Source organism: Leptodactylus fuscus, chromosome 10 (genome assembly GCF_031893055.1).
Source record: "Leptodactylus fuscus isolate aLepFus1 chromosome 10, aLepFus1.hap2, whole genome shotgun sequence".
NCBI classification, from domain to species: domain Eukaryota; kingdom Metazoa; phylum Chordata; class Amphibia; order Anura; family Leptodactylidae; genus Leptodactylus; species Leptodactylus fuscus.
Window position 1 is genome coordinate 32637326 of NC_134274.1, and position 27448 is coordinate 32664773.

A 27448-nucleotide genomic window follows, 5' to 3' on the forward strand; every position below is an offset into this window, starting at 1 on the left:
AAGATGGGATTAATAGCACTGTCTCTATTTTTGCAGATGACACCTAGCTATGCAGTACAGTCTTTGCAGGTTACAAGCATATTTGGATAGACTTTGTGTTTGGACATCCACAGGGCCAATGGGGTTAAATATGAGTAAATATAAAGTTATGCAACTTGATAAAAAAGTAATCTGCCTGTAACATATGTGATGTAGTAAGAGAACAGCGGCGAGAGTCACTGGAAAGTAGCAAGAATAGATAAAGTCCTTGCTGTTTCCTGACAACCTCATCATTGACTGTTTCCTGACAACCCATAGCTGCTTCCAGTTTCCATTTTCTGCTGAATAACATCAGTCTATCATTTCTTCCCTCTCTCCTTCTGCTCTTGAGGAGGGTATGAGACTCTATTGGATTGTGTGACTATAAAAGTATGGAGACAAGGTAACAGTATTCTGCTGAGGAATCTTTCATTTGACAGGACAGAAAAACAACCAAAATGAGGTAAGTAACTTCGCTTTTTATGTTTGTTTTTATTTAGTGTCCGAGAATCTATTAGATATTATCAAATGTAAGAATCTTTATATTAATAAACACCAGAATTAACCGCAGGCATTAACCCCCTCTGTGCCTCGGTCAAAGCTGACTGAGACACCATTTGCCGGCGCCAATTGGGCGCCACAATTTTGCCGGGTATTACCGGCCCATTTACCATGGCTTTGTGACGGCTCCCAGGTCTGTCTGTAATTCCTTTCTATTGCGGGCTGCTCTTTTCCAGCTTTCCATTACATTCTACAGAATAATACATGGTAGCATCATGACGAACATTTTTTTTCTGCAAACATTATACCGTGATATAACTCTGAGAATGGAAAAATAAAAAAAGTTATGGGTTTTTGAAAGGGGGGAGTAAAAACATACAACTAAAATCGAAAAACTCCTCCGAGGAAATGGGGTTAAAGTTACGAATGCATCAAAAAGTTATTTAACTGTACACTGGCTAGACAGCATACAAAACACATTGTAGATGGAACTGTATGTAGCAGTACATTCATGTGACTATATATACTAGGTACATTTTGTATATATGTTATTAATAGAGATGAGCGAACAGTAAAATATTTGATGTTCGGTATTCCTTCCGAATAGCATCTCAATATTCGACTATTCGAACGAATATCGAACCCCATTATAGTCTATGGGAGAAAACGCTTAGTTTCAGGGGATCCCACCATTCGACTCAGGAGGGTCACCAAGTCCACTTTGACACCTCAGCAAATGGTGCCAACACCTCTGAAATGCAACTGGGACAGCAGGGGAAGCATGCCTGGGGGCATCTAACACACCAAAGACCCTCTATTACCCCACTATCACAGCCTAACAACTACACACTTTCCACATTCAAAAAAACCTCTATCAAAGTGGGAAAGACCTTCCAAAATTCACTTTTCTAGCCCTTAACATGAGCCCTTCCAAATTAAGTTACAGGCCCTTAAGCTGAGATAATGGAATTATTTTTTTTTTAATATATATAAGAAAAAAAAATTCACATTCAGAAGCAGGGGCTGGGGTTGTAGGAGGAGGAGGAGGATGAGGAGTATAAGGAAGAAGAGTAAATTGGGAGATGGCAGCTTCTCTCCAGTACCTGGACTATGGAGTGGATACCCAGCTGAATATCCACGTCCTCACCGATGTCCCCTGCTTCTGCTGGCAGCCCCTCTCCAGTACCTGGACTGTGGTGTGGATACCCAGCTGAATATCCATGTCCACGTCCTCGCCCACGTCCCCTGCTGCTACGCTGCATGATGTATTAAGCTCTGAAAAGAGCTGTTATTTACTGCCTAACCAAAGCTAGAAAGCACTGTATCGCCCTGAGAACAAACTCTCCAAATCACTCCAACACTGAAATGACACGAATATGGCGGCGGCCGTTCTTATGAATGGGAGGTCACATGTTTTCGGCAGCCAATTTGTTTTTTCAATTTTTTTCACTGCCTCCGTTGTCGTAGTTCCTGTCCCACCTGCCCTGCACAGTTATTGGTGCAAAAAACGCACCAGGGAAGGTGGGAGGGGATTTTTAATGCGTTTGCGGCCTTGTATTCGCTTGTGAACGAATACATTGAACGCCATGATATTCGATCGAATACCTATTCGATCAAACGGCGTTCGCTCATCTCTAGTTATTAATTTTTTGATCAATTACTGTTACTGATCACTTCTCCTTTTATTACAGTAAGTTACCAAAGGGGGCGCTGAAGATGCGTTTACTACAACTTAAATGTCACTTCACTTGGAAACTTCTTTTGAAGAACAAAGAACTCGATGAATTAGAAGACAAATTTTCTAACCAGTTGACATTTCTTGTCACCAAGAACAAATACATGGTGTACAATCTACTGGCCTATGTGATGCATCTGAAAGGAGACTACACAAAGGCTATTGAAAATTTGCAAAAAGCAGAAGAAATGATTAAAGAGAACAATCCAGACGGGACTGATCAAAAATATTTGGTGACATATGGGGATTATGCATGGGTGTTCTACTACTTAAACCAGTATGAAGATGCTCAACAATACATAGAAAAAGTAGAGAAGATTTATAAGGAACTAAAAGGTGCACCAGACATAGCTGACATCTATGGAGAGAAGGCCTGGTCGCTGTTACAGTTTTCTGGCCGGTATTATGAAGATGCAAAGCAATGCTTTGAGAAGGCTTTGGAGCTGGAGCCAGAAGATCCTGAGTGGATCACTGGATATGCAACAGTGGTCTATAGACTGGAAAGTAACTTTGGTGGAAATTGTCCTGCTACAGAATGTAAATCACTGGATCTACTGAAACGTGCAATAGAGAAGAATCCAAATGATGCCGTGGTGAAGGCTCTTCTGGCGTTGAAGCTGCAAGACCTGGATAGAACTGATGAGGGAAGACCATATATTGAAGAAGCCATAAAACAAGCCCCAAACCTTCCATATTTACTCTGTTACGTTGCTAAGTTTTACAGGAGAGCTGGGATGGTGGATGAGGCCTTGCATGTCCTAAAAACTGCAGTAGATCTCATCCCAAATTCGGGATTTCTACATCACCAAATAGGACTTTGTTACAAACAAAAGTATCTCATGTGCAAAAAGCAGTTTGGAAACTGGAACTTTTATAACAAATACAAGGATTCTGAAGAAGTGAAGGATCTCATCCAAAATACCCTCTTCCATTTTGAAAAGACGCTGGAGATCAACAAAACATTTGTATATGGTTATAAAAACTTAGCCAATATGTACTCGGAAACCAACGAATATCAAAAGGCCGAGGACACATTTAGAACCGTTATGGCATTTACTGATCTCATAGATGATGAGAAGCAGCAAGTTTTTTACAATTATGGATGTTTCAAGGAATATCACATGAAGTCTGAATCTGAAGCCATCGGCTACTATAAAACATGTATGCAGATTACATTGCCCAGTAGAGACAGAGAGCGCTGTGAAAAGGCTCTAAAAAGAATTTCTTCGAAGAAGTTTAGGAAAAATCCTCACGATGCTGAGGGTTTTGCTTTGCTTGGCTTTGTCCATAAGACTAATGGGGAAAGGAATGAAGCAATTGATTGCTATGAAGAAGCCTTGAAATATGACCCTTACAATGAAGAATATGTGAGCGAACTATCTGAGCTGAAACTGATGATATAACATGTGACGTGTGATGTGTCTTCAAGAGACTGATCTGTTGTGAATGATGAAATACTAGACATGAGGTGGGGATAGGAGGGGTATGCAGCTACAGCTACATCTATATGAATGAAGAATTACAGTATATATATATATATATATATATATATATATATATATAATATATACTCTATACTCTATATACTAATATATAATATGGGCACAGGTCGTGTTTTCAGAGTTTCCTTCACCTTTGTTTTGTTTGTTTTTTTTGTTTTGATTTTTGGATAGGTTTTAAATTCATGTAACGTTGCATAACATTGCCAAAATGTACAAAATATATGCGTTCTATCCAATCTGGTGTGGTCCCTGGAGTTATTAAACACAAGTTTATAGCAGGAACGGGGGATTTTATAAGGGCCTTACATGCAGCCTTTGACTCAATCACATTCAATGTCCTATATCCAGAGTAGTGATCGGCCATTCATAAGGAAGGTTTTGGGGGTCCTTCTCGCAGTAATCCAGTAAAATAGTGACCTGTTGGCTGACATTTTGCAGTCCACTTTAGGGAGCAGTAAAACTATGCAAAAATAGTAAAAAAATAAATAAATTTCACTCACCTTTCCTATACTCCACCATGGAATCCTCTGGCAGTCTGGTCTTTTCCCAAGACTGTCTTATTCAGCCCCATGGAAGCCCCAACAATCATGGAGGGGGGAAGGGGGCGAGGGTGACAATGTCACCATGCTTGCTTTGATGCTGAAACGTACAATGTAGCATGAAACTGTGCTGACATCGCCCTGACATATGACCATTGAGGTAATCACAGGCTATAGTGATGAGCAGGGGCCTAAATAAGATGGCGATTGTCTTGGCAAGAAGACCAGAGCACCAGTGGGTGCCCAGAAGAGAGGAGTTATAGTTTGTTTTTGTTTGTTTGTTTCTTACACATCTTTCCTGGATTTTATACTCAGAGGCCTGAAGAGATCCATTTTGCTATACATTATATGGAAAATTGAATGGGGTATCCTCAGAAATTGAAACTTGAAGTTTTCCTGTGTTTGCCAAGATGAGGGACTCCAAGAGATACAAATTTCATATACTGAAGCCAAGGTCAGTATAACTGTGCATGTGCTCAAAGTGTAAGCGCAGTGCCAAAGTCCCTCAGTGGACTCATCTCAGCAGACATCAGACACCTTCAGGTTTCAATTCCTGTAGTACTAGAGAACTCCAAACACTTGTCTCATGCAACCTAAGGTACCATCTTGCACTGGAAGTTATGATGAACCTACATGTATTTTCAGAGATCACAAGCCTTGCTCAAATCGAGTGTTTGGGCATCGACATGGCAAATGAGGTTCAATGTGGATAAATGTAAAGCTATGCATCTGGGTAAAAATAATCTGCATGCATCATATATCCTAGAGGTAGTAATGCTGGGAGAGTCCCCAGTGGAGAAGGATCTGGGTGTATTTGTAGGTCATAGATTAAGTTACTTGTATGCAGTGTCAGTCAGCTGCTTCTAAGTCCAGCAGGATATTGGGGTATGGAGTCGCAGGACAGCGGTGTAATATTACCTCTATGTAAGCCATTATTGCAGCCCCATATGGGATATGCAGTTAAATTCCGGGTATCAGTTCATAGAATGGATGTCATACAGTTGGAAAAGGCACAACGGAGGGCCACAAAACTGATACATGCCAAGGAGGACCTCAGTTATGAGGACAGACTAAAGGAATTAAATCTGTTTAGTCTACAGAAGAGGCATTTAATGGGAGACATGATAAACCTTTATAAATATATAAGTGGCCCATACAAGAAATATCCTAAAATACCCTAAAAAAAACAAGGGAGCACTCCATCCTTCAGGAGAAAAAAAAGGCTTAATCTCCAGAGGTGGGCTGTGAATCTGTGGAATAGGCTACCTCAGGAGCTTCTTATTTACTGTAAAGACTGTGAATCTGTGGAATAGCCTACCCCAGGAGTTGCTTCTTCACGGTAAAGACTGTGAATCTGTGGAATAGCCTACCCCAGGAGTTGCTTCTTCACGGTAAAGACTGTGAATCTGTGGAATAGCCTACCCCAGGAGTTGCTTCTTCACGGTAAAGACTATGAATCTGTGGAATAGCCTACCCCAGGAGTTGCTTCTTCACTGTAAAGACTGTGAATCTGTGGAACAGCCTACCCCAGAAGCTGATTATTTACTGTAAGGACTGTGAATCTGTGGAATAGCCTACCCTAGGAGTTGCTTCTTCACTGTAAGGACTGTGAATCTGTGGAATAGCCTACCCCAGGAGCTGCTTCTTCACTTAAAGAATGTGAATCTGTGGAACAGCCTAACCAAGGAGCTGATTATTTACTGTAAGGACTGTGAATCTGTGGAATAGCCTACCCCAGGAGCTGATCACAGCAGCAATAGCGACAGCTTCAAAAAAAGGATTAGATGCCTTTTTAGATTAAAAAAAAATTAAAATAGCATTGATGCTTATGGAAATGTATAGATGTCAGGCCCTTTCCCATCCCCTGGTTGAACTTGATGGACGTTTCTTTTTTCAGCCCTACTAACTATGTAACTGTGTCACACATCCATAACACGCCCATAACATTGCCCATGTCTCTATGATCTCACACACAGTCTCTTTGTGTCCCCAAATATTCTTATATAACTCCACATCACTCTCAATCATTGCAAAAAGTGTAACGTTAAATCCAATAGTTTCTCAAAAGAAAACGCTTAGTATAGAAGCATGACAAGTAGTTAATGTTGTAGTTAGTGGTGGACAAACATGTCCGAACGGAGGTTTCGGTTCTAAATTGGACCTTTTTTCACTGTACGGTCTTTGAATAAAAAAAATTGAGGACTTTCAGTTCTACAAGCACCTCACTAACAGACAATGCAAGACTGCTGGGGAGTGCGTAACTTACTAATACTAATAAGTCTTTGTGTCCCCATACAGGAATCATTCCCTTCTTTGATACCTCCTTAGTGTCCCCATACAGTATAATGGATCTTGGTGCCCCCACAAAGTGCCTATAGTGCTCTATACACAGTATAATGCCCCCTTAAGGCCCCCACACAGTATATTGCCTCTACAAAATATAATATCCTCTTAGTGCCCCTACAAAGTATAATACCATCTTAGTACCTCAACATAGTAAAATACCCTCAATTCCCCTCACATTGTATAATACCCCCTTAATGCCCCAACATAGAAGCCATGGTAAATAAATAACAATATATATTGAGGACACAGATAGAACCAGGACACGCCATGGGGTCTGGTGTAGGTGCACTGCCTGCCATATACAGTCCTATGAAAAAGTTTGGGCACCCCTCTTAATCTTAATCATTTTTAGTTCTAAATATTTTGGTGTTTGCAGCAGCGATTTCATTTTGATATATCTAATAACTGATGGACACAGTAATATTTCAGGATTGAAATGAGGTTTATTGTACTAACAGAGAATGTGCAATATGCATTAAACCAAAATTTGACCAGTGCAAAAGTATGGGCACCTCAACAGAAAAGTGACATTAATATTTAGTACATCCTCCTTTTGCAAAGATAACAGCCTCTAGTCGCTTCCTGTAGCTTTTAATCAGTTCCTGGATCCTGGATGAAGGTATTTTGGACAAACAATTCAAGTTCAGTTAAGTTAGATGGTCGCCGAGCATGGACAGCCCGCTTCAAATCATCCCACAGATGTTCAATGATATTCAGGTCTGGGGACTGGGATGGCCATTCCAGAACATTGTAATTGTTCCTCTGCATGAATGCCTGAGTCGATTTAGAGCGGTGTTTGGACATTGTATTGCTGAAATCTCCATCCCCGGCGTAACTTCAACTTCGTCACTGATTCTTGAACATTATTCTCAAGAATCTGCTGATACTGAGTGGAATCCATGCGACCCTCAACTTTAACAAGATTCCCGGTGCCGGCATTGGCCACACAGCCCCAAAGCATGATGGAACCTCCACCAAATTTTACAGTGGGTAGCATGTGTTTTTCTTGGAATGCTGTTTCTTTTTGGACGCCATGCATAACGCCTTTTTTTATAACCAAACAACTCAATTTTTGTTTCCAAAATGAAGTTGGCTTCTCCAAATGTGCTTTTGCATCCCTCAGGCAACTCTATTTGTGGCGTACGTGCAGAAACGGCTTCTTTCTCATCACTCTCCCATACAGCTTCTATTTGTGCAAAGTGCGCTGTATTGCTGACTGATGCACAGTGACACCATCTGCAGCAAGATGATGCTGCAGCTCTTTGGAGGTGGTCTGTGGATTGTCCTTGACTGTTCTCACCATTCTTCTTCTCTGCCTTTCTGATATTTTTCTTGGCCTGCCACTTCTGGGCTTAACAAGAACTGTCCCTGTGGTCTTCCATTTCCTTACTATGTTCCTCACAGTGGAAACTGACAGGTTAAATCTCTGAGACAACGTTTTGTATCCTTCCCCTGAACAACTATGTTGAACAATCTTTGTTTTCAGATCATTTGAGAGCGGGCTGTCCATGCTCGGCGACCATCAAACTTAACTGAACTTGAATTGTTTTGTAGAAAGAAATGGTCCAAAATACCTTCATCCAGGATCCAGGAACTGATTAAAAGCTACAGGAAGCGACTAGAGGCCGTTATCTTTGCAAAAGGAGGATGTACTAAATATTAATGTCACTTTTCTGTTGAGGTGCCCATACTTTTGCACCGGTCAAATTTTGGTTTAATGCATATTGCGCATTTTCTGTTAGTACAATAAACCTCACTACAATCCTGAAATATTACTATGTCCATCAGTTATTAGATATATCAAACTGAAATGGCTGTTGCAAACACCAAAATATTTAGAACTAAAAATGATTAAGATTAATAGGGGTGCCCAAACTTTTTCATAGGACTGTAGTTGAAGCATCCCTCGCTATAGACCTCTTCTCATTGTTGTCACTCTGCTGTCATGTTGTACCAAATGTGAAAGTAATAAAATAATTTGTGCACATGAGCCGAGTATATATGTAATATGGCATTGTAACAAGTCAAGATTTGATAAGGAAAGTAGCAAGAATAGATAAGGCTGGCTAGGATGACAACCCTCATCGTGGACTGTTTCCTGACAACCAAAGAGTCACTTTCAGTTTCTTTTCTCTGCTGAATGACCTCAGTCTATTCGTCTTCCTACAGTATCATTTCTTCCCTCTCTCCTCCTCCCGCTCCTGAAGAAGGTGCGACTCTCTAGGATCGCCTGACTATAAAAGTATGGAGACAAGGTAACAGTATTCTGCTTGGCAATCTTCCATTAGACGGGACAGATAAACAGGCAGAATGAGGTAACAGCTTCATATTTTACGATCATTTTTTTCATCTCCGAGAAGTTATTAGATCTTATCTAATTATAAAGACTTTATGTTCTATTTTACTAGACTGAATGTAATGTTGGGATTTAGCTATATTGTATTCATCTGTCTTATGGCATATGTTGTAGGTTCAGGTTGGTTGAGATAAGATTCTCACTGAATAAAGTCAAGATTTCATCGGTCACTTAGAGTGGATGGAGTGACATTGGTTATGATGTGCTTGAGCTTAATATTAAGAGAATGTGGAAAGGAGAGGTTGGGTGAAAACCTGATGACATTTCAACCATATGCACACAAGGCAGTTCAGTGCAGTAAAGAACTTCCAATTGTTTGTCTAATTTTTCATGTTTTTATCTGGTTTTATTTAAAAAGTTTTTAGGAGCTTAGCCTTATGCTTTAATGCAGCCTAGTTTGTCCAGCAAAATAATATTATGCAATTTGCATACTAATACTAGGGACTTGCTAGGTGCACTCTTAGTATATATGAGCTGGGTGCTGGTGGAAGGGGCACCAACAAGTCACTGCTTTGGCGTGATTAGTTCCATATGGGCATCTGCAGTGGGGAACTTACACTATATATCATACAGTACCACGTACATGGCTGCTAAGCACTCAACATGGGGGGGGGGGGAAAGCAACCTATATAATGTATACCAATATTACCACCATACAGTGACATATATAGGGCTCTGCAGTCAGTGACCATATACTGATAGATAATGGCTATACACAAGGCTCTGCAAATCGTATACAGTGATCATATATTTATAGATACCGGCTATACACAAGGCTCTGCAGAAGGTATACAGTGACCCTATACTGATAGATACAGGCTCTGCAGATGGTATACAGTGACCCTATACTGATAGATACAGGCTCTGCAGATGGTATACAGTGACCCTATACCATACCTCCCAACCATCCCGATTTCAGCGGGACATTCACGATTCCGGTGACGTGTCCCGCGGTCCCAGTTGAAGGGAGGTATGCCCAGAGGACGCAGATCTGAGTTGAACACATACGCGGCTAAAGCAAGGAGCTGTCACAGCTCAGCTCCTTGCTTCGCCGATGCACGCCGGCTACTGGCTGTGTAGATGCGATGTGATGACGTCACATTGCGCCTACAACTGTGTGCGAGAGAGAGAGAGAGGCGTGGAGAGAGTGGTGGGGGAGTGAGGAGAAGGTAAGTGTAATGTGTACACCGAGGTGGAACATGAAACTGGGGGCAGATGAAGGAGAGGACATGAATCTGAGGGCAGAGATGGAGGGGACATGAATCTGGGGGCAGAGATGGAGGGGACATGAATCTGGGGGCAGAGATGGAGTGGGGACATGAAACTGGGGGAGAGATAGAGGGGGGACATATAATTTATGGGTGCCTGTAGGAGGATTATGCTGTGTCCAGGCACATGAAAAATTTATGAGAATGGGCGGAGTCAACACAAGTGGGCGGGGCTAAACTATGTGCGCCGCACATTTTGTCCCTCTTTCGGTTCTTCAAAAGTTGGGAGGTATGCCTATACTGATAGATACAGGCTCTGCAGATAGTATACAGTGACCCTATTCTGATAGATGCTGGCTTTACACAAGGTTGTGCCGACCGCTTGAGTAAATACAGTGCAGGAAAAATGTACTTTAGCCGCTCACATTTCTCAACACCCCACCCACATTATCTTCATCTACACAAAGTCTCCTGCTGCTGCCCCTAATTATAAAATATTTAATATAAAAACCCTGTGGAATGAATTATACCACCCCATGTAAGTATCTTTATATTAATAATACCTCCTCTGTGCTTGCTTAAATTAATAACCCAAAAATTAAACACAAGATTTTTTTCTTCCAATTTCACCTCATTCAGAATTTTTTTTCAAACTTCCCAGTACATTGCATAGTATACTGAATGGAGCTATTACAAAGTACAGGTAGTCCTCGACTTATGACGTTGATCCGTTCTTACGCGGCGTCGTAAACCGAATTTCGACGTAGGTCAGAAACATACATAACTGTATCATATGATGCTGCATAGGAACGGATCAATGTGATTTAGTGTGCAGCGGCTTGGAACCGAGGAAGACTGTACCATATACAGTACAGTACAGTCTTCCTCGGTTCCGAGCTGCTGCAGACTAAATCACGTACTGTACAGGGAGAGCTGGCAGCTTGCGTTTATGTGGGAGCTGACTTTTTCTCATAGGACTGCATTGGCCAGCGTTGATTGGATAGTGTACAGCATTCGGCCAATCAACGCTGGTTCTGCTGGAGGCTCGTCTGTGAGGAGGTGGAGTCTAAGATCAGACCACAGCAGTCTCCATTGTGGTCTAATCTTAGACTCCGCCTCCTGGCCAGTATTGATTGGTTGAATGCTGTACACTGGCCAATCAATGCTGGCCAATGCATTCCTATGAGAAAAAGTCATAGTAAAATATATTGCAAATTTGTAACTCTACTAGTAACCAAATCCATATGTGACACATAGATTTCTCTTAGATTCTTTACCCATTTGTTACATGAAGACAAAAGGGAATGCGTCAAGAGAAAATTACCTTTTTTTTTCTTTTTAAATCGATTTACATAGTAAACATATTTTTCAAAAATTTTGGTCAGGTTTTTCTGAATTTTCCAATTTATTTAAGCTATATATTTAAATTCCTAAAATCTTTTAGTTTTGACTCTGGCCTCAAAACCAAATAATATGCTGAGAATTTCTGTTTTCTGTAGGAGATTTTTTTTGCAACAGCCATCACAGCTATAACATAACTCTCCAGATCTTTGTATCTATGGTTTGTATCTCTCCAGGAGACAAGTCACAAACTATTTTAGGCTTAATGGCAAAACTTGGAATTGCAAGATTTAAAAAAAAAAAATTATAGATAACATGGAAAATGAAAAACATCATCAAAAATTCTTAAAACATGTTTTTAACATAAAAATGTGAATTACTAAGTAATTTCCCAGTGGCATTCTCCCTTTAACCTTTTTTTTCATCTGTAATTTTTATTAAAGATATTTTCAATAGACAATCCAAAAACAGAAACACAGAAATGGGAGGGAAGGGGCAAATACCCCAAACTTTCAAACAGTAGGATGCAATCACATAATCAAAGCCCATGGGCCTACTAAAAAGAAAGAAAAAAAGAGGGGGGGGGGGACAAAGACAAGACAAAAGACAAAGGAACGGAACAGGAGGAAGGAATGGGGCGAGGGGGAACCGGAATCAAAAATCCTGCAGGATATAATAAGCATCCCAAGGGGCCCAAATAGACTGAAAGGCATCAAGGGTATTATTAAGACTTGCAGTCAGGGACTCAAGGCTCCACACATCCTTCATCCTGGCCAGCAATACAGGATCGTTGGGGGTGGGGGTGGGGGGGGCTAGACTCTTCCAATGTTTAGCTCTGAGGGTCTTAGCTGCTGTGAAAGACATAGGAAAAGTCTGGACACCCTCCAACCCAGGCATCTAGGGGGAGGCCAAGGAGGTAAACAAGGAGATAAAGAGGGACCCCCCGAAAAAAGAGAGCAGCTGTCAGAGCCCTAACCTCCCTCCAGAAGCCCAAAATAAGAGGATACATCCAGAAAATGTGGTGAAGGGCACCCACTGGAGTTTGGCAGCACCAACACCCTGGGGATATCGCTGGTTCAAAGAGCAGGGGTATGATACCAGTTCATCAACAGCTTATACTGAGCCTCACACATTGAGAAGACTTCTGAGCACGAGACCATACAATCTGCCACTGTCCCGGAGAGATAGGTCTACCCACTGCCTCCTCCCATTTAGTCATATAATGGTGGCACAGGGGGCATCCCCAGTATAGGAGGACAGAAGCTGATAAATGTAGGAAACAAGGTATCTTGTAGAAGTGCCCATACGAAAAATCTTCTCAAAGGCAGTGGGGAGAGTTACTGTAAGGGACCCATAGAGTGAGCAAACAATTTGGACCACCTGAGAGTAGTGAAGCCATTCTGTGGAGTGGAGACCCATGGTAGTTGTGAGATAATCAAGGGACCTGTGATCCAGGGTCACAGAGTCAACCATATCAGCAATCCAGAAAAGGCCGACTCTGGACCACACTCTGACCATAGCAGAGGACAGACTATCCGGCCAGAGAGGATTAAACAAGATGGATATCAATGAGGAGCAAGAAGAATTCCAGGGGTCACCTAGCACAACAGGTGGACCAAACAGACCTAGTAAAGTGAATAGGGCCAAGAACGGTGGAGGAGAGGGGGGCGGGGGGGGGAGAGCCAACCCACAGCAGTGCATTAGGATGCATGGGTGAAAGCCAGCTATCTTTAATCTTAAAGTTACAGATGCATCAAAAAGTTATTTCACTATATACTGGCTAAAAAGCATACAATACACATTGTAGATATAACTGTATGTAGCAGTACATTCATGTGACTATATATACTAGGTACATTTTGTATATATGTTATTCATTTTTGGATCAATTACTGTTACTGATCACTTCTCCTTTTATTACAGTAAGTTACCAAAGGGGGTGCTGAAGATGCGTTTACTACAACTGAAATGTCACTTCACTTGGAAACTTCTTTTGAAGAACAAAGAACTCGATGAATTAGAAGACAAATTTTCTAACCAGTTGACATTTCTTGTCACCAAGAACAAATACATGGTGTACAATCTACTGGCCTATGTGATGCATCTGAAAGGAGACTACACAAAGGCTATTGAAAATTTGCAAAAAGCAGAAGAAATGATTAAAGAGAACAATCCAGACGGGACTGATCAAAAATATTTGGTGACATATGGGGATTATGCATGGGTGTTCTACTACTTAAACCAGTATGAAGATTGTCAACAATACATAGAAAAAGTAGAGAAGATTTATAAGGAACTAAAAGGTGCACCAGACATAGCTGACATCTATGGAGAGAAGGCCTGGTCACTGTTACAGTTTTCTGGCCAGTATTATGAAGATGCAAAACAATGCTTTGAGAAGGCTTTGGAGCTAGAGCCAGAAGATCCTGAGTGGATCACTGGATATGCAACAGTGGTCTATAGACTGGAAGGTTTCTGGGGTGGAAATTTTCCTGCTACAGAATGTAAATCACTGGATCTACTGAAACGTGCAATAGAGAAGAATCCAAATGATGCCGTGGTGAAGGCTCTTCTGGCGTTAAAGCTGCAAGACCTGGATAGAACTGATGAGGGAAGACCATATATTGAAGAAGCCATAAAACAAGCCCCAAACCTTCCATATTTACTCCGTTATGTTGCTAAGTTTTACAGGAGAGCTGGGATGATAGATGAGGCCTTGCGTGTCCTAAAAACTGCAGTAGATCTCATCCCAAATTCTTCATTTGTAAATCACCAAATAGGACTGTGTTACAGACAAAAGTATCTCATGTGCAAAAAGCAGTTTGGAAACTGGAACTTTTATAACAAATACAAGGATTCTGAAGAAGTGAAGGATCTCATCCAAAATACCCTCTTCCATTTTGAAAAGACGCTGGAGTTGAAGAAAACATATATATATGGTTTCATAGACTTAGCCAATATGTACTCTGAAAGCAACGAATATCAAAAGGCCGAGGACACATTTAGAACCGTTATGGCACGTCACAATCTCATGGATGATGAGAAGCAGCAAGTTTTTTACAATTATGGACGTTTCAAGGAATATCACATGAAGTCTGAATCTCAAGCCATCGACTACTATAAAAAATGTATGCAGATTACATCGCCCAGTAGAGACAGAGAGTGCAGTGAAAAGGCTCTAAAAAGAATTTCTTCGAAGAAGTTTAGGAAAAATCTTCACGATGCTGAGGGTTTTGCTTTGCTTGGCTTTGTCCATAAGACTAATGGGGAAAGGAATGAAGCAATTGATTGCTATGAAGAAGCCTTGAAATATGACCCTTACAATGAAGAATATGTGAGCGAACTATCTGAGCTGAAACTGATGATATAACATGTGATGTGTAATGTGTCTTCAACATACTGATCTAATGTGAACAATGAAATACTAGATATGAAGTGGGGAGAGGGGGGATATGCAGCTGCAGTTGTATCTGTATAAATGATTAAATTAATGAAGTATTAGAGGTTACTTAGTATATAATAAGGGCACTATAACAGTAGTATTTGCCCATTATTACAGTTCAATCCAACACAATGAGAGTGATTATTATGAAACCACCGTTTTAGGGGCTAACAATTTTAAAAGGGCTATTACTCTGCTGCTGCAAGGCTCAACTCACCCAAAGGGCAAAAAACTCTGCTGGTGCAAGGCTGAACTAACTTAAAGGGCCTAAGACTCTGCAGGTAGAAGGCTGAAGTCACCTGAAGGGCCTCAATCTCTACTGGTAGTTCAGCTTAAGGGACGCTAACTTAATTTGGAAGGGCTCACGTGAAGGGCCAGAAAAATAATTTTTGGAGGTCTCACCACATCACACACACATAAACAATGACAGTTAAGGGTGGGGGCTGTTGGATTTCCCATTGCCTATGCCATCTGTGGTTGTCATGGGCAATGTGATTTAAAGGGGTGCATGGTAATGTTTCTTTAGCTTTAAATTTGTGTTTCCTTCCATACTGTTGTGGAGGAAAGAAGGTTTCCAGGTATTTTTCCACTTTCTATATTGAGTTTGGAGTGTGTAGTTGATAGGCTGTGATAGTGGGGTAATCCTGGAACTTGGACATGTTAGATGCCCCAGACATGCTTCTCCTGCTGTCCTAGTTGTATTCCACAGGTGTTGGCATAATTTCCTGGGGTGTCATTGTGACTCTCCTTAGTCGAATTTGGGTTTCCCCTGAAACGAGCATTTATTTCCCATAGACTATAATGGGATTTGATATTCGGTTGAATATTGTGGCTCTACTCGAAACGAACATCAAATATTGAATATTTCACTACTCGCTCATTTCTAGTTATAACTATACTGTAACTCCAGTATATATGCTATCCAATCTGTTGAAGAATTACAGTATATATATAATATATACTCTATACTCTATATACTAATATATAATATGGGCACAGGTTGTGTTTTCAGAGTTTCCTTCACCTCTGCTTTTTTTTTTTGCTTTTATTTTTGGATAGGTTTTAAATTCATGTAACGTTGCATAACATTGCCAAAATGTACAAAATATATGCTTTCTATCCAATCTGTTGTGGTCCCTGGAGTTATTAAACACAAGTTTATAGCAGTAATGGGGGACTTTATAAAGGCCTTACATGCAGCCTTTGACTCAATCACATTCAATGTCCTATATCCAGAGTAGTGATGGATGAAACATAACAAGGCAGGTTTTGGGGGTTCACCTCTCAGTAATTCAGTAAAATTGGGACCAGCTGGCTGACATTTTGCTTTCAATTTTAGGAAGAAGCAAAATTGTGCAAAAATAATAAAAAAAAAAAACATGTTTGCTCACCTCTCCTGGACTCCACCATGGAATCCTCTGGCACTCTGGTTTTCTTCCCAGGCCATCTTGTTCAGCCTCATGGGAATGGTGATGGTGACGTTGTCATCATGCTTGCTTTGATGCTGCAACAAAGAGAATGACACTGTAGCATGAAACTGTCATGACTAGAGATGAGCGAACAGTGTTCTATCGAACTCATGTTCGATCGGATATTAGGCTGTTCGGCATGTTCGAATCGAATCGAACACCGCGTGGTAAAGTGCGCCATTACTCGATTCCCCTCCCACCTTCCCTGGCGCCTTTTTTGCTCCAATAACAGCGCAGGGTAGGTGGGACAGGAACTACGACACCGGTGACGTTGAGAAAAGTAGGCAAAACCCATTGGCTGCCGAAAACATGTGACCTCTAATTTAAAAGAACAGCGACGCCCAGCTTCGCGTCATTCTGAGCTTGCAATTCACCGAGGACGGAGGTTTCCGTCCAGCTAGCTAGGGCTTAGATTCTGGGTAGGCAGGGACAGGCTAGGATAGGAAGGAGAAGACAACCAACAGCTCTTATAAGAGCTAAATTCCAGGGAGAAGCTTGTCAGTGTAACGTGGCACTGACGGGCTCAATCGCCGCAACCCAGCTTTCCCAGGATCCTGAATGGAATACACTGTCAGTGTATTCCCGTATACCCGATATATACCCCGATACCCGTTCCAACGGTGTGCCCCCCCACCTTCACCCCAGAAATACCCTGCAAGTCCCCTAGCAATAGAATTGGGGCTATATACACCCACAATTTTTACTACTGGTATACAGTGCCATTGTCTGACTGGGAATTCAAAGAATATATTGGGAATACAAATACCCTCATTTCTTGCTACTGCCATATAGTGCCAGTGTCTGACTGGGAATTCAAAGAATATATTGGGGTTACGTGCACCCACAAATTTTACTACTGGTATACAGTGCCATTGTCTGACTGGGAATTCAAAGAATATATTGGGGTTATAAATACCCTCATTTCTTGCTACTGCCATATAGTGCCAGTTTCTGACTGGTAATTCAAAGAATATATTGGGGTTACGTGCACCCACAATTTTTACTACTGGTATACAGTGCCATTGTCTGACTGGGAATTCAAAGAATATATTGGGGTTATAAATACCCTCATTTCTTGCTACTGCCATATAGTGCCATTGTCTGACTGGGAATTCAAAGAATATATTGGGGTTACGTGCACCCACAATTTTTACTACTGGTATACAGTGCCATTGTCTGACTGGGAATTCAAAGAGTATATTGGGAATACAAATACCCTCATTTCTTGCTACTGCCATATAGTGCCAGTGTCTGACTGGTAATTCAAAGAATATATTGGGGTTACGTGCACCCACAATTTTTACTACTGGTATACAGTGCCATTGTCTGACTGGGAATTCAAAGAGTATATTGGGGTTATAAATACCCTCATTTCTTGCTACTGCCATATAGTGCCAGTTTCTGACTGGTAATTCAAAGAATATATTGGGGTTACGTGCACCCACAATTTTTACTACTGGTATACAGTGCCATTGTCTGACTGGGAATTCAAAGAATATATTGGGGTTATAAATACCCTCATTTCTTGCTACTGCCATATAGTGCCAGTTTCTGACTGGTAATTCAAAGAATATATTGGGGTTACGTGCACCCACAATTTTTACTACTGGTATACAGTGCCATTGTCTGACTGGGAATTCAAAGAGTATATTGGGAATACAAATACCCTCATTTCTTGCTACTGCCATATAGTGCCAGTTTCTGACTGGGAATTCAAAGAATATATTGGGGTTACGTGCACCCACAATTTTTACTACTGGTATACAGTGCCATTGTCTGACTGGGAATTCAAAGAGTATATTGGGAATACAAATACCCTCATTTCTTGCTACTGCCATATAGTGCCAGTTTCTGACTGGGAATTCAAAGAATATATTGGGGTTACGTGCACCCACAATTTTTACTACTGGTATACAGTGCCATTGTCTGACTGGGAATTCAAAGAATATATTGGGGTTACGTGCACCCACAATTTTTACTACTGGTATACAGTGCCATTGTCTGACTGGGAATTCAAAGAGTATATTGGGAATACAAATACCCTCATTTCTTGCTACTGCCATATAGTGCCAGTGTCTGACTGGTAATTCAAAGAATATATTGGGGTTACGTGCACCCACAATTTTTACTACTGGTATACAGTGCCATTGTCTGACTGGGAATTCAAAGAATATATTGGGGTTATAAATACCCTCATTTCTTGCTACTGCCATATAGTGCCAGTTTCTGACTGGTAATTCAAAGAATATATTGGGGTTACGTGCACCCACAATTTTTACTACTGGTATACAGTGCCATTGTCTGACTGGGAATTCAAAGAATATATTGGGAATACAAATACCCTCATTTCTTGCTACTGCCATATAGTGCCAGTTTCTGACTGGTAATTCAAAGAATATATTGGGGTTTCGTGCACCCACAATTTTTACTACTGGTATACAGTGCCATTGTCTGACTGGGAATTCAAAGAGTATATTGGGAATACAAATACCCTCATTTCTTGCTACTGCCATATAGTGCCAGTTTCTGACTGGGAATTCAAAGAATATATTGGGGTTACGTGCACCCACAATTTTTACTACTGGTATACAGTGCCATTGTCTGACTGGGAATTCAAAGAGTATATTGGGAATACAAATACCCTCATTTCTTGCTACTGCCATATAGTGCCAGTGTCTGACTGGGAATTCAAAGAATATATTGGGGTTACGTGCACCCACAATTTTTACTACTGGTATACAGTGCCAATTTCTAACTAGGAATTCAAAATGCGCAAGGCTCCCGGAAAGGGACGTGGACGAGGCCGTGGGCGAGGTCGGGGGAATGGTTCTGGGGAGCAAGGTAGCAGTGAAGCCACAGGGAGTCCCGTGCCTACTCCTGTGGGGCAGCAAGCATTGCGCCACTCCACAGTGCCAGGGTTGCTTGCCACATTAACTAAACTGCAGGGTACAAACCTTAGTAGGCCCGAGAACCAGGAACAGGTCTTGCAATGGCTGTCAGAGAACGCTTACAGCACATTGTCCAGCAGCCAGTCAGACTCTGCCTCCTCTCCTCCTATTACCCAACAGTCTTGTCTTCCTTCCTCCCAAAATTCCGAAGCTTTACAGAACAATAACCCAAACTGTCCCTGCTCCCCAGAGCTGTTCTCCGCTCCTTTCATTGTCCCTCAACCTGCCTCTCCACGTCACGATTCCACGAACCTAACAGAGGAGCATCTGTGTCCAGATGCTCAAACACTAGAGTCTCCTCCATCTCCGTTCGATTTGGTGGTGGATGACCAGCAACCCACCCTCATCGACGATGATGTGACGCAGTTGCCGTCAGGGCATCCAGTTGACCGGCGCATTGTGCGGGAGGAGGAGATGAGACAGGAGTTGGAAGAGGAAGTGGTGGATGATGAGGACACTGACCCGACCTGGACAGGGGGGATGTCAAGCGGGGAAAGTAGTGTGGATGTTGAGGCAGGTGCAGCACCAAAAAGGGTAGCTAGAGGCAGAGGCAGAGGTCAGCAGCTTAGGCGAAGCCAGGCCACACCCGGAATCTCCCAAGATGTTCCAGTTCGTACCCAGCCCCGAAAAACTCCCACCTCGAGGGCACGTTTCTCGAAGGTGTGGAGTTTTTTCAAGGAATGCGCCGAGGACAGATATAGTGTTGTCTGCACAATTTGCCTCTCGAAATTGATTAGGGGCTCTGAGAAGAGCAACCTGTCCACCACTTCAATGCGCCGTCATTTGGAATCCAAGCACTGGAATCAGTGGCAGGCAGCAACGGCAGGACAAAGGCCGCCTGCCGTTCACGCCACTGCCACTGCCTCTGCCACTGCCTCTGCCACTGCCACTGCTGACTGTGCTGGCGATGCACTCCAGAGGACGAGCCAGGACACCACTTCATCTGCCTCCGCCACTTTGTTGACTTCTACCTCATCCTCCCCTGGTCCTGTCTTATCTCCTTCTCCTGCACCATCAAAGGCACCATCAGGCGTTTCTTTACAACAACCCACCATCTCTCAGACATTGGAGCGGCGGCAGAAATACACTGCTAACCATCCACACGCGCAAGCCTTGAACGCCAACATCGCTAAACTGCTGGCCCAGGAGATGTTGGCGTTCCGGCTTGTTGAAACTCCCGCCTTCCTGGACCTGATGGCAACTGTGGCACCTCGCTATGCCGTCCCTAGCCGTCACTACTTCTCCCGGTGTGCCGTCCCCGCCTTGCACCAGCACGTGTCACTCAACATCAGGCGGGCCCTTAGTTCCGCGCTTTGCACAAAGGTCCACTTGACCACCGACGCGTGGACAAGTGCATGCGGACAGGGACGCTACATTTCACTGACGGCACACTGGGTGAATGTAGTTGAGGCTGGGACTGCTTCCCAAACTGGCCCGGTGTACCTCGTCTCCCCGCCTAACATTCCTGGCAGGGACACGAGAAGAACACCCCCCTCCTCCTCCTCCTCTACCGCCTCCTCCTCCGCCACCGCCTCCTCCTCCGCCACCGCCTCCTCCTCCGCTGTTAGATTGACCCCAGCTACGAGTTGGAAACGTTGCAGCACTGGCGTTGGTAGACGTCAGCAGGCTGTGCTGAAGCTGATCAGCTTGGGGGACAGACAGCACACTGCCTCCGAGGTGAGGGATGCCCTCCTCGATGAGACGGCAATATGGTTTGAGCCGCTGCACCTGGGCCCAGGCATGGTCGTTTGTGATAACGGCCGGAACCTGGTAGCAGCTCTGGAGCTTGCCGGACTCCAACATGTTCCATGCCTGGCCCACGTCTTCAACCTAGTGGTGCAACGTTTCCTAAAGAGCTACCCCAATGTTCCAGAGCTACTGGTGAAAGTGCGGCGCATGTGCGCCCACTTTCGCAAGTCGACAGTAGCCGCTGCTAGCTTAAAATCTCTCCAGCAACGCCTGCATGTGCCACAACACCGGCTTTTGTGCGACGTCCCCACACGCTGGAACTCAACGTTTCAGATGTTGAATAGAGTGGTTGAGCAGCAGAGACCTTTGATGGAATACCAGCTACAAAACCCTAGGGTGCCACAAAGTCAGCTGCCTCAGTTTCACATCCATGAGTGGCCATGGATGAGAGACCTTTGTGACATCCTACGGGTCTTTGAGGAGTCCACAAGGAGGGTGAGCTCTGAGGATGCGATGGTGAGCCTTACAATCCCGCTCTTGTGTGTTCTGAGAGAATCCCTGATTGACATCAGGGATAACTCAGATCACACAGAGGAGTTAGGGATAGCATCCGATCCGTCACAGCTGGAGAGTAGGTCCACACATCTGTCCGCTTCACTGCGTTTAATGGAGGAGGAGGAGGAGGAGGAGGAAGAAGAGTTGTCCGATGATGTGATGGTGATACAGGAGGCTTCCGGGCAACTTCGAATCGTCCCATTGTTGCAGCGCGGATGGGTAGACATGGAGGATGAGGAGGAAATGGAGATTGAACTTTCCGGTGGGGCCAGAGGAGTCATGCCAACTAACACTGTGGCAGACATGGCTGAGTTCATGTTGGGGTGCTTTACAACCGACAAGCGTATTGTCAAAATCATGGAGGACAACCAGTACTGGATCTTTGCTATCCTTGACCCCCGGTATAAAAACAACATCTCGTCTTTTATTCCGGTAGAGGGGAGGGCCAATCGCATCAATGCTTGCCACAGGCAATTGGTGCAGAATATGATGGAGATGTTTCCAGCATGTGACGTTGGCGGCAGGGAGGGCAGTTCCTCCAGTAGGCAACCAAGTTCTCACCGGTCCACACAAACGAGGGGCACACTGTCTAAGGTCTGGGACACCTTGATGGCACCCCCTCGCCAAAGTGCCGCCACGGAGGGTCCTAGTGTCACCAGGCGTGAGAAGTATAGGCGCATGTTGCGGGAATACCTTTCCGACCACAGCCCTGTCCTCTCCGACCCCTCTGCGCCCTACACGTATTGGGTGTCGAAGTTGGACCTGTGGCTTGAACTTGCCCTATATGCCTTGGAGGTGCTGTCCTGTCCTGCCGCCAGCGTCCTATCTGAGAGGGTGTTCAGTGCAGCCGGTGGCATCATCACTGACAAGCGCACCCGTCTGTCAGCTGAGAGTGCCGACCGGCTCACTTTGATAAAAATGAACCACCACTGGGTAGAGCCGTCATTTTTGTGCCCACCTGTGTAAAGCACCCCAACATGAAACTCCATGTCTGTACTCAACCTCTCCAATTCCTCCGCATCCTCATACTCATCCACCATAAGCGTTGCACAATTCTGCTAATACTAGGCTCCCTCCACCCTGATTTCCCCCAACTCTGCTGGTTAGAGGCTCCCTCCACCCTGATTTCCACCAACTCTGCTGGTTAGAGGCTCCCTCCACCATGAATTTGCCCAAACTGGGCTGTTTAGAGGCTCCCTCCACCATGAATTTGCCCAAACTGGGCTGTTTAGAGGCTCTCTCCACCATGAATTGGTCCAAACTGGGTTTTTTAGAGGCTCCCTCCACCATGAATTGGTCCAAACTGGGCTGGTTAGAGGCTCCCTCCACCATGAATTTGCCCAAACTGGGCTGTTTAGAGGCTCCCTCCACCATGAATTGGTCCAAACTGGGCTGGTTAGAGGCTCCCTCCACCATGAATTGGTCCAAACTGGGCTGGTTAGAGGCTCCCTCCACCATGAATTGGTCCAAACTGGGCTGGTTAGAGGCTCCCTCCACCATTAATTGGTCCAAACTGGGCTGGTTAGAGGCTCCCTCCACCATGAATTGGTCCAAACTGGGTTTTTTAGAGGCTCCCTCCACCATGAATTGGTCCAAACTTGGCTGTTTAGAGGCTCCCTCCACCATGAATTGGTCCAAACTGGGCTGGTTAGAGGCTCCCTCCACCATTAATTGGTCCAAACTGGGCTGGTTAGAGGCTCCCTCCACCATGAATTTGCCCAAACTGGGCTGTTTAGAGGCTCCCTCCACCATGAATTTGCCCAAACTGGGCTGTTTAGAGGCTCCCTCCACCATGAATTGGTCCAAACTGGGTTTTTTAGAGGCTCCCTCCACCATGAATTGGTCCAAACTGGGCTGGTTAGAGGCTCCCTCCACCATTAATTGGTCCAAACTGGGGTGGTTAGAGGCTCCCTCCACCATTAATTGGTCCAAACTGGGCTGGTTAGAGGCTCCCTCCACCATTAATTGGTCCAAACTGGGCTGGTTAGAGGCTCCCTCCACCATTAATTGGTCCAAACTGGGCTGGTTAGAGGCTCCCTCCACCATTAATTGGTCCAAACTGGGCTGGTTAGAGGCTCCCTCCACCATGAATTGGTCCAAACTGGGTTTTTTAGAGGCTCCCTCCACCATGAATTGGTCCAAACTTGGCTGTTTAGAGGCTCCCTCCACCATGAATTGGTCCAAACTGGGCTGGTTAGAGGCTCCCTCCACCATTAATTGGTCCAAACTGGGCTGGTTAGAGGCTCCCTCCACCATGAATTTGCCCAAACTGGGCTGTTTAGAGGCTCCCTCCACCATGAATTTGCCCAAACTGGGCTGTTTAGAGGCTCCCTCCACCATGAATTGGTCCAAACTGGGTTTTTTAGAGGCTCCCTCCACCATGAATTGGTCCAAACTGGGCTGGTTAGAGGCTCCCTCCACCATTAATTGGTCCAAACTGGGGTGGTTAGAGGCTCCCTCCACCATTAATTGGTCCAAACTGGGCTGGTTAGAGGCTCCCTCCACCATTAATTGGTCCAAACTGGGCTGGTTAGAGGCTCCCTCCACCATTAATTGGTCCAAACTGGGCTGTTTAGAGGCTCCCTCCACCATTAATTGGTCCAAACTGGGCTGGTTAGAGGCTCCCTCCACCATGAATTTGCCCAAACTGGGCTGTTTAGAGGCTCCCTCCACCATGAATTGGTCCAAACTGGGTTTTTTAGAGGCTCCCTCCACCATGAATTTGCCCAAACTGGGCTGGTTAGAGGCTCCCTCCACCATGAATTGGTCCAAGCTGGGTTTTTTAGAGGCTCCCTCCACCATGAATTTGCCCAAACTGGGCTGGTTAGAGGCTCCCTCCACCATGAATTGGTCCAAGCTGGGTTTTTTAGAGGCTCCCTCCACCATGAATTTGCCCAAACTGGGCTGGTTAGAGGCTCCCTCCACCATGAATTGGTCCAAACTGGGCTGGTTAGAGGCTCCCTCCACCATGAATTTGCCCAAACTGGGCTGTTTAGAGGCTCCCTCCACCATTAATTGGTCCAAACTGGGCTGGTTAGAGGCTTCCTCCACCATGAATTTGCCCAAACTGGGCTGTTTAGAGGCTCCCTCCACCATGAATTGGTCCAAACTGGGTTTTTTAGAGGCTCCCTCCACCATGAATTTGCCCAAACTGGGCTGTTTAGAGGCTCCCTCCACCATGAATTGGTCCAAACTGGGCTGGTTAGAGGCTCCCTCCACCATGAATTGGTCCAAACTGGGCTGGTTAGAGGCTCCCTCCACCATGAATTGGTCCAAACTGGGCTGGTTAGAGGCTCCCTCCACCATTAATTGGTCCAAACTGGGCTGGTTAGAGGCTCCCTCCACCATGAATTTGCCCAAACTGGGCTGGTTAGAGGCTCCCTCCACCATGAATTGGTCCAAACTGGGTTTTTTAGAGGCTCCCTCCACCATGAATTTGCCCAAACTGGGCTGGTTAGAGGCTCCCTCCACCATGAATTGGTCCAAACTGGGGTTTTTAGAGGCTCCCTCCACCATGAATTTGCCCAAACTGGGGTGTTTAGAGGCTCCCTCCACCATGAATTTGCCCAAACTCTGCTGGTTAGAGGCTCAATCCACCCTGATTTTCAAAACAAATGTTGGTGCCAACCTCAACTTACTACAAGGGCCAAATTCACTGCTGGTGACAAGCTCTCCTCACTGCAAGTGCCAAATACACATGTTTCAAGGTGTTTTCCTACTGTCAGAGAGGTGGTATTGAGTGTGTAAAGTGTGTAGTTGTTAGGCTGTGATGTTGGGGTAATAGAGGGTCTTTGGTGTGTTAGATGCCCCCAGACATGCTTCCCCTGCTGTCCCAGTGTCATTCCAGAGGTGTTGGCATCATTTCCTGGGGTGTCATAGTGGACTTGGTGACCCTCCAGACACGGATTTGGGTTTCCCCCTTAACGAGTATCTGTTCCCCATAGACTATAATGGGGTTCGAAACCCGTTCGAACACACGAACATTGAGCGGCTGTTCGAATCGAATTTCGAACCTCGAACATTTTAGTGTTCGCTCATCTCTAGTCATGACGTCACCCTGACATACGGCCATTGAAGCTCAATCACAGCTTATATGCTGAGCAGTCTAAATAAGATGGAGGTTGCCCTGGGAAGAAGACCAGAGCACCAATGGATGCCATGGCAGAGCCCAGAAGAGAGGAGTTATAGTTTTGGGGTTTTTTTGCACACCTTCCCTGGTTTTTATACACAGTATTTATACACCACATATAGCGAGGCCAGCATGAGCAATTACTCTAGTATATGAGCACGATCTATACTCAGCCGGGTCCTGCTTCAACTCTTCAAGGTTCTTCTCGTTACCAGCAAGTTCACATTTCTTTGGTAACTGGATTGCATTTATCTTTGTTGCTTCAATATGATGGTGATTCTAAGAATTGGCAGACATATCTAAGACAGTGCACCATCCACTCCGAATGCATGCTCCAGATATATCACTGGTTGAGGTACTCCGTGTCCGTCTCCTTGCCTAATTATTATCTTTCCACTCCAGAGATGATCAGTACCTAAACATTTTATCCTAAAGGCTTCCAGGCTTGTCATCATAAACTTTATTATACTGAAGATACACAACACCATATCACAATATACAGTACTGCTCTTCCTTACATAGCTCTGTAGATGGAAATAGAAAAACACTTTTTGCAAACTTTCACATAGTGAAGTATACCAAACTATATAAATTAGATATTTCCATAATTATATTTAGCAGACAAATTCTTTTAATATGCAAAAAAAAAAAAAAAAAAAAAGGCAGAATTAAAGGTATATACGATGTTCGATTAAATGAAGGACTGTGGGTCATATACATCTCATACAGTGAAGCGAAGGTCAGTTCACCTTGTTTAACTGCGCATGCGCCCAAAGTGTGAGCGTGGTTCCAAAGTCCCTCAGTGAACTCATCTCAGCAGACACCAGACACCTTCAGGTTTCAATTCCTGTGGTACTAGAGAACTCCAAACACTTGTCTCATGCAACCTAAGGTAGCATCTTGCTCTGGAAGTTATGAAAGTAATTGTATGGTAGTATGGAAGTTATTGTATGGCAGCGCCGCACCTCCCATGAGGCGACCTGAAGCGAGCGCTTCAGGTGGCGCTATGCCAGGGCCTCAGGGAGGGCGGCATTTTTGCTAACCTAAGCCAGTCCAGGACAAGCTTTCCTGGACTGGCTTAGCACCGAGCGGTGGTTTGGGGAGGCCACTGGAGCAGCGCTGCTCCAACAGCCTCCCCTCATGCTCAGGCAGAGAGCAGGCAGTCTCCGGGCCTGCTCTCTGCCGGCGAACGGCGCTAAGCCCCGCCCCCTTCGATTCGCTACACCCCCTCCGCTCAGCCACGCCCCCGCTCCGCCCCCTCCCCGGCGGGGGGGTGGCTTTCTGTAGTTCGCCTCAGGCGGCGAAAGGGGCAGGTTCACCCCTGTTGTATGGTATACTGGGTGGGAGAGACCTGTGTATATGTAATATCACATAAACATCCCTTTGATGTGGTAATTCCATTGTAGATAACAACAAATTATTAGTAGACACAGTTAGGAGCAATAATTCAGAAGAGGCCTCCTCAGGTCACAGCCTAGACCGCAGTTTGCTGTGGACTGGTCTTCAATATTGTCACTTAGCTTTGTCATATCAAATCTGAAATTAAAGAAAACAATCAGAGATTTGTAGATATGTAATATGATTTTGTTTCAGTCAAAATCCAATTGCCCAACCCATCGTCCCCCATCATCTGCTCCCTCACATGATCGCTAAGACCCAATCACAGATCA

General features: G+C 44.3%; 2 protein-coding genes across 2 annotated transcripts; both read left to right on the plus strand.

The window, feature by feature from the left end:
- Window positions 1–334: 334 nt before the first annotated feature.
- Window positions 335–3721, plus strand: LOC142183560 (interferon-induced protein with tetratricopeptide repeats 5-like). Its single transcript, XM_075258688.1, has 2 exons — window positions 335–481; window positions 2211–3721. Exons 1-2 carry the CDS (start codon window positions 477–479, stop codon window positions 3655–3657), a joined length of 1452 nt encoding a protein of 483 aa, XP_075114789.1. The 5' UTR covers window positions 335–476; the 3' UTR covers window positions 3658–3721.
- A 5476-nt stretch (window positions 3722–9197) lies between these two features.
- Window positions 9198–14990, plus strand: LOC142183148 (interferon-induced protein with tetratricopeptide repeats 5-like). Its single transcript, XM_075258094.1, has 3 exons — window positions 9198–9311; window positions 12448–12635; window positions 13470–14990. The coding sequence occupies exons 1-3, from the start codon at window positions 9198–9200 to the stop codon at window positions 14914–14916; spliced, it is 1749 nt and encodes a 582-aa protein (XP_075114195.1). The 3' UTR covers window positions 14917–14990.
- The last annotated feature ends 12458 nt before the right edge of the window (window positions 14991–27448 follow it).

Bases quoted from the DNA above. Each gene is read 5' to 3' on its own strand.
- LOC142183148 (XM_075258094.1), top strand. From the start codon at position 9,198: ATGTGCTTGAGCTTAATATTAAGAGAATGTGGAAAGGAGAGGTTGGGT. The intron at 9,312-12,447 runs GTTTGTCTAATT...CCAGGCATCTAG, and splicing joins GCAGTAAAGAACTTCCAATT to GGGGAGGCCAAGGAGGTAAA. The intron at 12,636-13,469 runs GTATGATACCAG...CTTTTATTACAG, and splicing joins CGCTGGTTCAAAGAGCAGGG to TAAGTTACCAAAGGGGGTGC.